Source organism: Saimiri boliviensis, chromosome 1 (assembly GCF_048565385.1).
Source record: "Saimiri boliviensis isolate mSaiBol1 chromosome 1, mSaiBol1.pri, whole genome shotgun sequence".
NCBI lineage: Eukaryota > Metazoa > Chordata > Mammalia > Primates > Cebidae > Saimiri > Saimiri boliviensis.
In genome coordinates, this window is record NC_133449.1 from 126,483,450 (window position 1) to 126,495,963 (window position 12,514).

The following is a 12,514-nucleotide window of genomic DNA, read 5'->3' on the forward strand; positions in this document are numbered from 1 at the left end:
AAAAAAAAAAGTAGTTTGTGGTCCTCCTAAGGCCCATAGGACATACAGTGTGGCTGTGGTATTCCATTTTCATGGCAGTGAGTGATCAGGAAGAAGGCTCCTTAGGGGAGTGGTGATGAAAACTAGTTGAGAAACACTGCCTTCAGCAGTCAGTGTTCAGGCTCGCTAAGGTTGTCTTGACAGTCACTTCTAAATAGCTTCTGATGTGACAATGGTCTCCAAAACTACAGCCTTCCCGTAAGTTTAAGCTGTGACCTTGGGTTTTAGAAAGACAGTGGGGTGGTACCTAGAGTAGTGGTTCTCAAAGAATGTGGTCTATAGAACTTAGGAGTCCCAAGACCCTTTCAGGGAGGATCTGTGAGGTCAACTGTGGGCACTGCAGCATGAATCAAGGTGGTGGCAGCAAACTTCTATTAGTTTTGACACATCCTTGATAAAACAAATAACAGTGGCTAACTGTATTAAATGTTGACCTAGCTGGGTGTGGTGGCTCATGCCTGTAATCCCAGCACTTTGGGAGGCCAAGGTGGGCGGATCTCCTGAGGTCGGGAGTTCAAGACCAGCCTGACCAACATGGAGAAACCCTGTCTTTACTAAAAGTTAGCCAGGCGTAGTGCCACATGCCTGTAATCCCAGCTACTTGGGAGCCTGAGGCAGGGAATCACTTGAACCTGTGAGGTGGAAATTGCAGTGAACTGAGATTGCGCCATTGTACTCCAGCCTGGGAAACAAATGAAATTGCATCTCAAAAAAAAAAAAAAAAAAGGCTGGGCGCGGTGGCTCAAGCTTGTAATCCCAGCACTTTCGGAGGCCAAGGCGGGTGGATCACGAGGTCGAGAGATCGAGACCATCCTGGTCAACATGGTGAAACCCCGTCTCTACTATAAATACAAAAAATTAGCTGGGCATGGTGGCACGTGCCTGTAATCCCAGCTACTCAGGAGGCTGAGGCAGAATTGCCTGAACCCAGGAGGCGGAGGTTGCGGTGAGCCGAGATCGCGCCATTGCACTCCAGCCTGGGTAACAAGAGCGAAACTCCGTCTCAAAAAAAAAAAATGTTGATCTTAAGAACACTTACAATATTCTGAGAAAATGGGAAGCATGCATAAAGCCCCTCTGCTATGCACTGAAATATGGGTGCCTTGAGGAAAAGCAACTGTACAATTGAGTTGCAAACTGAATTGGCTGTGTTCAAGGCATGCCCTTTAGAGTTGAAAGAAATGGCAGATTATGGTATTTAGACTTGAATATTTGGCTGACATTTTCTGCAAAATGAATGGAATGAGCCTCTCACTTCAAGGGAAACAACTGATAGTGTTGCCAATGATAAAAGAAAGCTTTCAAGCAAAAATTAGAATTTCTGAAAATCTGTACTCTATCATGAACTTTATTGGGAATATTAACAAGTGTGATTTGTATAATGAAATGCATTTCGTTGGGAAGAATTCAATGAACCAATTTTCCAAGTGACCAGTACATGAGGTTACAAAATCATTCATGGCTCAAAGATTAATTCAAAAGTATAAGACAGGCCAGTGGATTTGAAAGTATTAACAACATGAGTGCATTTTTTTCAGAGTCCACATTGCCTTTAAGAAACTATCATTTATGGTCTTGGTGTGGTATCAAAGAATAGCTACAATTAACTGAAAAGGCTATTTTAAAAACTTTTCCAACTGCCTATCAGTGTGAAGTCAGCTTACTTCAAAACAGTTTGGATGTAGAAGCAGCTGTAAGAATCCAATTGTTTCATCTTAGATACAAAAGAGATTGTAAAATGCCACTTTTCTCCCTGGATTTACTGTTTTAGAAGTTATTCTTCATAAAAAATGTTAATGTGGGCTGGGCATCATGGCTCATGCCTGTAACCCAGCATTTTGGGAGGCTGAGGTAGGTGGATCACTTGAGTTCAGGAATTCAAGACCAGCCTGGGCAACATGGTGAAACCTGTCTCTATTTAAAAAAAAAAAAAAAAAAAAAAAGTTAACATTATGATTCAAAAGTGCATTAACCTAGATAAAAACTTTTTGGGCCAACCTCCAGAACTGTGAAAAATAAATTTGTGATTAAAAAAAAAAAGCTCCTTGAGGTTCTTAGTTTTCAGTAAAGAGGTTCTAAGACTAAATCATTTGAGAACTGCTGCCCTGAGGAAACTGCCCTTCAGAATTGTATTTCAATTTTATACACATTTAAAGAACAGAAGGTAAGAATTTGAAGAAAATCGGAAGATCTGGATTAGAAAACTCTATTTACTAAGACTAGGTCACATCCAGCTGGTACATTTCAGTCCTCCTCCTGGTGCTGTTGCCCAGGAGCAGACACTGCAAAATTTTAGAACACCCGTTTAGAGAAACCTCTAACTTGTGATCTAGCTTCCAAATCTCAGTGTTGGTTCCTGCAGTAGTGCTGATGTATGGGTACCACTGAAGCCAGGCCACAGTCTTATGTTTCCTCCTCCAGGCTGACTCAAGACCTCAGGGGACAGCACACCTAATGAGCAGGTCTGTCCTCCAGATGCACTCATTACAAGCTCATTCCTGGCTAATTTTGGCCATGCCCTTAGGTTGAAGAAAATTTATAATTCGGAATCACTGCAAAGACAAATGGTTTCTACAAATTATTTTATTAGAACGTCAAACTCAAAAGGAACTACTAGGAACATGCCTGAAAATGCTATATATGATTTACATTTGACATGACACCTGTCGTTGCATCCAGGATGTGAATAAGAGAAAAGGAAGTGGAGGTGGGCGGGGACAGCACCAGCCCTGGTTAGCCAGACCTCAGGCCCACAAACCTGGTCCCCACAAACAGGATCCCTACAATGTACACATTGCTAAATCATGCTCAACTCTCCTTTTAGCCAAGAGTAGATACCTCAGGACTCAATCTGAATCACTGTCTGTCTCAGCTTCTTTCACATCCACACTGAATTTGTATTCCTGGTCACATCCCATGTAAGCATCACTCATGAAATACAGAGTGTAGTTGTGGGCACCAGTGGCTGGGGCCACAAAGTCCAACTTCACCTAGAAAGAGCAGGCAGAAATCAAGATGAGCATGGCCACAGGAAGCATTCTCTCACCCTTCCCCCACATTAGAACAAATGCTGGAGCTGGTGGACACACTCACCTTGGCCTTCTGCTGCAGGGTCAGCCTCTTGATGGAGATGAGGCTATTGGACTTGGCATCTCCAATCACCACCCACCAGCCTTCTTCACGTTTCTGCATGAAATAACAACATGAGAGTGCATTAGGTTTTTGCAGTAATTCAAAACCAAGACATTCAGGATGTAAAACTTGATGGCCATAGGCAACCGTGAAAATGGTTATGGTTACAAAAGAAGGATAACAACAATCAGATAACTTTCCAAAGTTTCTTCCCGAAATACAATGAGATATAACATTTAAAACTCAAAAACTGTCTCAAACAGGCTTAATTTTTTAAGTAGGTAGATGAACTCATTTATTGGTTCTGGCTCATTTCCTTGTGCCAAGGTACCTTGCCCCACTTAGTGCCTGCCACTAAGTCCAAGGTACTACTATTAGAGGTCTAGTCTTTGGGGTCTGGTAGCTTTGAGTTCCTTAGAGATAATTTTAAGTACAAGGCAAATCTCCCAGGTGAGAAAAAACTTAACACAGAGCTGAATGTGCACAGAGAAAATAACACAGCAGGCCTTGCAGCCCTGTCTATTGGCCACCCTACTGTCACAAAAACCAAGGTCCCAGTTAAAAGCACTCTTTCCTCAGAACCTGTGAAACAATTAGTTTACACAATTAAGCATGACAGCATCTGGTTTCTGCTGTCAACCTTCAATTATTCTCCCATATAAAAAGAACTAGAATTTATTTCTGGTGGTAAAGAACCAAGCAACCAGCAGTATAAGTGGCAATGAGAAAAAAGAAGAAACAACCAGGAAAGCCCAAGTGTCCTGGAACCACTGGAGTTAAAGACAAATGCATCTCTCCTCTAAAGATGGCAAGATAATTAAAAAAAAAAAAAAAAAAAAAAAAAAAAAAAGACAAATGCATCTTAAACAGTCAGAGAGATGGACAACACTACATGACTGACGGGTTTAACAGTGACCAGTCATCTCAAACAGAAACCAACAGAAAAAAAACCCATAGCCTCAAGATTAATTCTCAGCCTTGTGAACTCATTATCACTCTAAAATTTCCCTCCCTCAGTGACAATGTGTACCAAGCACCTAGCCAATGGATAGGGTGAGTTGACAACCGGCCCAGTGAGCTACCGGGACGCACCTGTGGGAAGAGAGGCGCAATGACAGGGCCTGTGACTTCCTCCTCTCGCTCCAGCTGCACCAGCACCACCACTGGCCCGCCGCTGCAGGGGTAGACAAGGGTCCCACATAAGTGATGTGGCAGTGGGCTCACAGCATACTTCCATGCTGTGGCCAACAGGTACTCCCGGCTCACCTGCGGATGCTGTCCTTATCCACCACCTCATAAGACAGTTCAATATTAGGGTAGCGGTTACAAAAGCGGGCCACATCTGCAATCTGGCTGTCAGTCAGCTGAAGCAATGCATTCCGTTCTTCATCCTCCATCTCCATGATGTCGAAAACACTCTCTACTCCCTGCAGTGAGTATTCAGACATCAGGAAAGAGAGAACACAGGCCAACAGCAAATGACACAGGTGCCAAAGAACCACTAATTTTACCTCCTACATTATCAAGTCACCTAGAGAAAACAGCTGCAGAAAGAACATGGCCCACAGTTGGCAGCCTCTCTAGCATCTCAACAGGGAGCACCTTCAGAGGAACCAGAACTAAAAGTTTCACTTACTGAGACCGACCTCCTGCAACCCACCCTCAGTCCAAGACATGAGGCTCTCAGGCTCCTCCACTTGACCCTCTAGGCCAACCCGGCTCACCTTGTCTGTGCAACGCTTGATATGCTCAGAGGTGAAGTGTGGCAGTTGCTTCAGATATGAGTCCTTGGACCACATGGCTTGGGTGACCATCTGGGCCAGTTCCATAGCTGCCAGAGCAGGGCTGAGCCACCCATTGCTGGACAGGACATCCACGCAAGCCTGGATGAGCCGGATTGCCTGAACAGGAGAAGTCATAAAAGAGCAGGCAGGGTTGAAGCCTAGATGTCTAGAGCAGCACTGGCCCCTCACCCCACACCCACACCCACACCCACACTCTACCTTACTAAGGATTTCCTCCGTATCTGACTGCAGCTCAGCACTCAGCTGCATGCGGGATAGGTGAGCCTGCAGGAGCAGGTTGGTCTTGACATGGGGATCATTGAACTTAGGGTTATTCAGCTTGTGGGGGACCTTCTGGGCCAACTAGAAAGTGGAAGAAAAATAGCTGGTGATGAACAGGTGACCCTGCCTGAGACCAGCTCAGACTGAAGCACCATGGGTCCAGGCTCATAGCCCTTCAATACCCTGAGGCACGTGGGTGGTGGTGAGATGGAGATGGCTGTGAGGGAGGTATGGAGGGGGAGGACATGTAATGGGCGTAGGGGATGCGTATGGGGGTGCCGGTGGCAGGAGTGCCATATGCTCTGGGCACACAGGCCGAGTTTGTTGTTCCCAGGATGGTCTCCTGAAGCTGCTGTCCTCACCTGCCTCAGGAGGTTGTCTTCATGGTGCCGGATGGGAATGTTCTCATACTCTGCCGCATTGGAGATGATCTCAATGAGCCCTCGCACCTTGGTCTTGGCGTTGAGGGACATGCTGAAGAGCTCTGACAGAAAAAGGAAATTTGAGAGGAGTCAAAAGCAGGTGGAGAAGGAGCAGAACTGCCTGGGCTCCCCTGCTCTCCCCTGCAATGCCATCCCACTGATAGACACAGGCACACCTCTCGTCCCAGTGGGATCCCGACCCCTGCGTGAGAAGGCTCCCACAGACAGGACATGGGCTGTGCTGGGCCTCACCAATGGTGGTGTAGTTGATGTAATAGTAGGCAGCGATCATGCCCAGGTTCAGAGGCGCCACATCCATCTCATCCTCGATGCTGATGCATTTGGACTGCTCCAGGTCACTCAGGGTCTGTTCCACCAGCTCTGACAAGTGGTCGGACAAGTGACGATGGGAGATGCCTATGGAGGTGAGAGGTCAGTGGGATGCCTAGGGGAGATGCCCAGCAATGGTTGAGAGAACCACCAAAGAATCATGTGTGTTCCCAAGCCCACTGACCCTGCAGGTTGTAGTAATTAGGGTTCTGTGTCATGCGGCGGTACAGAAAGGTCCAGGTGAGGTAGTCCACAGCATCCTGCTTGTTCTCAATGGTCTTGGTGACGATCTCAGCATTGAAGTGGTCATGCATACAGTGGTCCAAGTGAGACTCTACTGGCAATGGCTCATATAAAAACTTCTTGAAGAAATCCTGTGGGTTGGAAGTGGAGAAGTAGTAATAATCGGTGACAACATGGTCACAAAGGGCCAAGAGCAAATCAACAGGGCATAGACCCTGTGTGAGATACAACTAATATCAAAATGGAAGAAGGCACATATTTAGAAAGCACATCACTGGTGACAATATGCAGTGGGAACAGGGATACAAAAAGTCATGAGGGCATGGCCGGGCACGGTGGCTCAAGCCTGTAATCCCAGCACTTTGGGAGGCCAAGGCAGGTGGATCACAAGGTCGAGAGATCGAGACCATCCTGGTCAACATGGTGAAACCCCGTCTCTACTAAAAATACAAAAAACTAGCTGGGCGTGGTGGCGCGTGCCTGTAATCCCAGCTACTTAGGAAGCTGAGGCAGGAGAATTGCCTGAGCCCAGGAGGCGGAGGTTGCGGTGAGCCGAGATCGCGCCATTGCACTCCAGCCTGGGTAACAAGAGCGAAACTCCGTCTCAAAAAAAAAAAAAAAGTCATGAGGGCAGAGCAGGGAGCAGTCCACGAGGAAGGAGGGAACCAACAAGAGGGCAAAGACTTTAACACGTGGAGCCAAAGACAGTGGCAAAAGGCAGCAAAATTCCATGTGGCTGGTAGGCTCGTTACAAAAGAAATGTGTAAATAAGAGAGGCAGAAGGTGACAGACTAAACAAGTTACGAATATATCTTTCTTTTTCTTTCTTTTTTTTTTTTTGTCATACACTTCAGAAAGCAGAAGACGTCTTTCAAAAGAGAGATTAAAGAATCCATTCTGAGGCTCTGGATTCAAGAGGCTGCATGATTCCAGGACTGACCTTCTTGGAGCCCTGACACATGATGACACAGCGCCCCTCATCATCCTGCAAAGGGCGGTTGGCATGGCCCACCATCTGAAGCACGTCATAGATGGGGTAATCCACGTAGCTGGTGACAGAAGCGGGGAAAGAAGGAAAAGGTCCCTCAACATGGAGACCATGCTCAGGAGTCCCAACTCTCTTTGCCAAATAAGAGTAAAATGCAAATACAGGGAGGCATGGTCAAATCACTGCATGACTCTTTTTATGAATCTCTGCGCTTAGATCTAGCTAGTTTCACTGGTTGCCTGTACATCATTTTAGTATTCAGTGTAAAAGCCATGAATTTGCTGCTCAGTCACCACAAACCAAGCTATAAAACCACCCAATGGGCCGAGCGTAGTGGCTCAGCCCGTAATCCAAGCACTTTGGAGGCCAAGGCAGGCGGATCACCTGAGGTCGGGAGTTTAAGACTAGCCTGACCAACATGGTGAAACCCCCGTCTTTAAAAAAAAAAAAACAAAAAAACACAAAAAAACCCCACCCAATGCCTTTGTTGTCCAGGCTGGAGTGCATTGGCATAGTCATGGCTCACTGCAGCCTTGACCTCCTAGGCTCAAGTGATCCTCTCGCTTCAGCCTCTGGAGCAGGTGGGACTACAGGTGAGCACCACCACTTTCCAAACTTCATAGCTGTGTATTTTGTGAGTCAGAGTCACCTGACTTTAACCCAACCTAGAAGCAGGTTCACCCATTAGAAATGAACCCATAAATAAAATTCATTTCAAAATAATCTGCATTTTGGGAAAAAGTTATTAAGAGTTGGGCTAGGTACCATGGCTCATGCCTAGAATCCCAGCACTTTGGGAGGCTGAGGTGGGTGGATCTCTTGAGCTCAGGTGTTCAAGACAAGCCTGGGCAACATGGTGACAATCTCTCTATATAAAAAAAGAAAGCAAAAATTAGCTGGGAATAGTGGCACATGCTGGTAGTCCCAGCTACTTGGGAGACTGAGGCAGGATGATTGCTTGAGCCTGGGAGGCAGAGGCTGTAGTGAGATCATACCATTGCACTCTGTTGCTCAGGCTGGAGCGCAGTGGCATGATCTCGGCTCACTGCAACCTCCGCCTCCTAGGTTCAGGCGATTCTCCTGCCTCAGCATCCCCAACAGATGGGACTACAGGGCGCCTGAGATTCACCGATGTTGTTGCATTTGTCAGTAGTTCATTCCTTTTTATTGCAGAGTAATAGTCCAGTGTATGGATATACCAAAGTTTGACTATCCATTCCCTTGTTAATGGACATTTAAATTGTTTCCAGTTTGGGGCTGCTATGAGGCTGTGTAAACATTTGTGTAGAAATCTGGGTGTGGACATAAGCTTTAATTTCTCTTGGGAAAATACGTATAAACAGAATGACTAAATTGTGTATGTTTAAACTTTTTTTTGAGACAAGTCTCACTCTGTTACTCAGGCTAGAGTACAATGGCACAATTTTGGCTCACTGCAACCTCCGCCTCCTGGATTCAAGCGATTTTCCAACCTCAGCCTCCTAAGTAGCTGGGATTACAGGCAATTGCCATCACGCCCAGCTAATTTTTGTATTTTTGTAGAGATGGGGTTTCACCATTTTGGCTAGGCTGGTCTTGAACTCCTGACATCAGGTGATCTGTCCACCTCAGCCTCCCAGCACCCAGACTTTTTTTTTTTTTTGAGATGGAATCCTGCTCTGTCACCCAGGCTGGAAGTGCAATGGTGGGATCTTAGCTCACTGCAGCCTCTGCCTCCCAGGTTAAATGATTCTCCCGCCTTAGCCTCCTGAGTAGCTGGAATTACAGGCACCTGCCACCACACCCAGCTAATCTTTGTATTTTTAGCAGAAACAGGTGTTTCACCATGTTGGCCAGGCTGGTCTCGAACTCCTGACCTCAAGTGATCCACCCAACTCAGCCTCAGCTAAAGTGTTGGGATTACAGGTGTGAGCCACCGCACCTAGCACTCTTCTAGCTTCTTACCTGTCACTATATAGATTTATGACCTCAACCAAGTCACTTTTCTTGCTTATCTACAGGATGTTTGAGGTTAATGATGTAATGTCAAACATTACTCCTGACTCTAACTTCCTACCTCTCCAAACTGCTGAATATGGAAGCACAATGACTATAAAGCAAACATGAGCCTAGGTATTGAGATGTAAAACTCTCAAACACTTGGATCTGGTGAAAACTCAGCTGTTAACTTCCCTAACACCTCTTCTTCATCCTAGCTTACTCTTTGTGTATCTGCAGATTCACATTCATTTTAGGAAGGAGGTCTGTGCTAACACAGCACCAGTTGTACTCACGCGTGGATCTTGCCATTGTAGTACTGGGTGTCCATGATGATTACCAGGTGGGCAGCCACATTCATGCCCCAGCAGAGACTCCGAGAAGCCACCACCACCTGGATAGCCCCTGAGCAGCAGAGGGGAGAGGAAGGCTGAAGGCAAGGCTCCCTGGGTGAAGCAGGCTCACTGCCTCATGGGCAGGCCACGGCTTTTCCCTGTGCTATGTTTCAGAACTCACAGTAAGGCTGGCTAGGAACAAGGTCTAACACGATTGAGAGCTAACATATTGCTATGAGGTAGCCCACACTGCTGGTGCCTTGCTCTGGGACTATCCGGGAAAAAACAAAGGTCATCACGGAACAGAACCCAAAGCCCAGGAACACCAAGGCATAACTACTGCTGATGGAATGTGCCTCTCACCTGAAAGTGCTAACATTCATGCAGCCACAGGCTGGCTCAGCCATGCAGCAAAACGGAGATCACTCTAGGCATGCCCCACACAGGGAGATTCAAGGGCCAAAGAGTGACAGGAAGTGATCCTGGCAGGCGGACCTCCAATGAGGCTCCACCAAGCAGTGTTAAAAGGTAAATCTTTGCATAAAGTGCCACAGGTCAACAAGGGACAGTGGTCAGCAAGAGTGCATCCAAGGGAAAATCAGAGCTCTCCTGTGTGCTAATCTCTAAAGTCTAATGACCTTGGTGAGATGGTTTTTGGATCTCTGTCCCCACCAAATCTTGTCAAACTGTAGTCCCCAGTGTTGAAGGAGGGGCCTGGTGGGAGATGACTGGCTCATGGGGGCAGAGTTCTCATGAATGGTTCAGCACCACCTGCCCTTGGTACTGTCTAGTGAGTCAGTTCTCACAAGAGCTGGTTGTTCAAAAGTGTGTAGCACCTCCCTAACTCTCTCTTGATCCTGCTCCTGCCATGTAAGACACCTGCTTCCCCTTTGCCTTTCCTGAAGCAGATGCCACCATGCTTCATGTACAACCTGCAGAACTGCAAGCCAATTAAACCTCTTTATAAATGACCCAGTCTCAGGTATTTCTTTATAGCAATGCAAAAATGGACTAATACACTTGGGGAGTCTGATATCCATGGAGAATCAGGTCTAGTGGCCAAACGTCCTCGACTCTAGAAAACCAGGTTCTGAAATAGCACAACCTGATGTGTCTGCCTGTTTTCTCACCTGGTAAGTAGGGACAGTGTTTGTCCCACCTGCCTCATGAGATTCTTGGGAGAATCAAATGAGTCAATAGCTAAGAATCCTAAATAATATTCTGAAAATGACTAGTATGCTGTAGAGAAATACTGTCACCGCACCCGTCAAGTTTAACCCTTGCCATGCTCTCCCGTGGCCTGACTTACCTGAGCTGAAGAGCTGCTCCACCAAGCGTCGCTCCATGGGGCTGAGCCCCTCATGCAGGTAGCCCACCCCGTTTAGCAGCGTTTCCTTGAGCGTGGTGTCACTCAGCTTCTCCAGGTATGGAATCAGATCCTTCTCAGTGCAGTGCAAGAACCTGTGTGGCACAAGCACTGGCTCAGTTCACAGTGGCCCAATTCCTGGTAGACACCTTGCTAGCTGTGCAGACCGTGGCCCCAAGCCACCTAAGCTAACCCCACCCTCATAAAAAGGACACTCTTGGAGTGGGCCAGCCTCACTTAACCTAACCCCAAACCCCAGAAGCTAGGCCCTGCCCACCTCTGCCGTTGGATATCTGCTGCACATGTGGTAAGAATGTCAATGGCAGTGAGGCGGGTCTGCTTGCGAGATGGTACAAAGACAATGACAGGCTTCTTGGGTGAGTGCTTGGTGATAGCATGATACACAGGCTTGGCCATGGAGAGCAGGCGGGTTTGTGTATGGCTGATATTGAAGCCCTAGAGACCAGGGAGAAAAGATACCAAGGTTATCAGACCTGGGTCACTCAGGATCTTTGTGAGCCCCCACAGAGGGATAAGGAGAGCGGCTCCTACCTGGATGTGCAGCTCCAAGGGGACGGGACGCACATTGGGGTGGAAGTTAAATGTGGAGGTGGCACTGCAGCCCAGCCAGTGGGCCACATCCTTGGCATTGGAGAGCGAAGAACTGAGTGCCACAATGCGAATAGGCCGCTCAATCTGGGAGGAGATGTAGCGCATTCGGGAGCAGATCACTTCTAAGACGGGCTGGAAAGAGGGAGGGAAAGTCGCTGCAGGCCGAGGCTCCCATTCTCTGCCTGGAGGTCCCCTCTGTGAACAGCCTAACAACCTCAAAATGACCTCTTTTTTCCTTCTAACTAGGAGCTCTCCTATCATTGGTTCTAGCTCCTCCACAGCAGCCAACCTCCACTAAACAATACTGTTTTCCTAAAGTACTACCAAAAAAGTTCACATTGTCCTTTTGGAACAGGGCGGCAGGCAGAATCCTCTGGGGGAAGTCCTGAACCTCTGTCCTCAGACCCAAACATTAAGGCCCAATGCCAAGATCACTTAGTCAGTCCCAGCCCATCATCTGTGCTGCAAGGTCACACCATACCCCATTCTCGCCCCCGATAAGGTGGACCTCATCCACCACGAAGAGGTTGATGTTCTGCACGTTCTTCCGCTGCTTCCATCGCCGGGAAAGTATGTCCCACTTCTCAGGGGTGCTGATGATGATGTTGCCTTTGCCCAGCAGCTTCAGGTCTGTGCTGGTCTCTCCTGTCAGGAGCACCACCTTCTTGTTGAGCCTGTCCTGGAACTTCTCATACCAGTCCATGTATACCTGGCAGGCAGAGGAGTGAGGCAGAACAACATCAGGTCATGCCAGGCCTCTCTCACTTATGTGAGGAAAACCTGAGATGCCAGAGAGACCTGTTGACCTGCAAATCTCAAGCCACATTCTAAACCCACAGAAGCCTTTATGTGATGGGGCAGCTTTTTTTCCCTGAGACGAAGTCTCGCTCTTGTCACCCAGGCTGGAGTGCAGTGGTGTGATCTTGGCTCACTGTAACCTCCACATCCTAGGTTCAAGTGATTCTCCTGCCTCAGCCTCCTGAGTAGGTGGGATTATAGGCACC

At 47.4% G+C, this 12,514-nt stretch overlaps 1 protein-coding gene across 1 annotated transcript in view; it reads right to left on the minus strand.

Moving 5' to 3' along the window:
* Positions 1-2,607: 2,607 nt before the first annotated feature.
* The window catches only part of SNRNP200 (small nuclear ribonucleoprotein U5 subunit 200), a 32,862-nt gene continuing 22,955 nt past the window's right edge, over positions 2,608-12,514 (minus strand). The window contains exons 31-45 of the mRNA XM_003941262.3: positions 11,992-12,219; positions 11,451-11,642; positions 11,176-11,354; positions 10,842-10,993; positions 9,494-9,602; positions 7,173-7,281; positions 6,174-6,363; positions 5,912-6,076; positions 5,600-5,721; positions 5,175-5,318; positions 4,896-5,072; positions 4,438-4,598; positions 4,264-4,345; positions 3,133-3,225; positions 2,608-3,029 (exon numbers count right to left, since the gene is read on the minus strand). Of these exons, the coding sequence (XP_003941311.1) occupies positions 2,886-3,029; positions 3,133-3,225; positions 4,264-4,345; positions 4,438-4,598; positions 4,896-5,072; positions 5,175-5,318; positions 5,600-5,721; positions 5,912-6,076; positions 6,174-6,363; positions 7,173-7,281; positions 9,494-9,602; positions 10,842-10,993; positions 11,176-11,354; positions 11,451-11,642; positions 11,992-12,219 (2,247 nt within the window). The 3' untranslated portion in view covers positions 2,608-2,885. The remainder of the gene's footprint in view (positions 3,030-3,132; positions 3,226-4,263; positions 4,346-4,437; positions 4,599-4,895; positions 5,073-5,174; positions 5,319-5,599; positions 5,722-5,911; positions 6,077-6,173; positions 6,364-7,172; positions 7,282-9,493; positions 9,603-10,841; positions 10,994-11,175; positions 11,355-11,450; positions 11,643-11,991; positions 12,220-12,514) is intronic.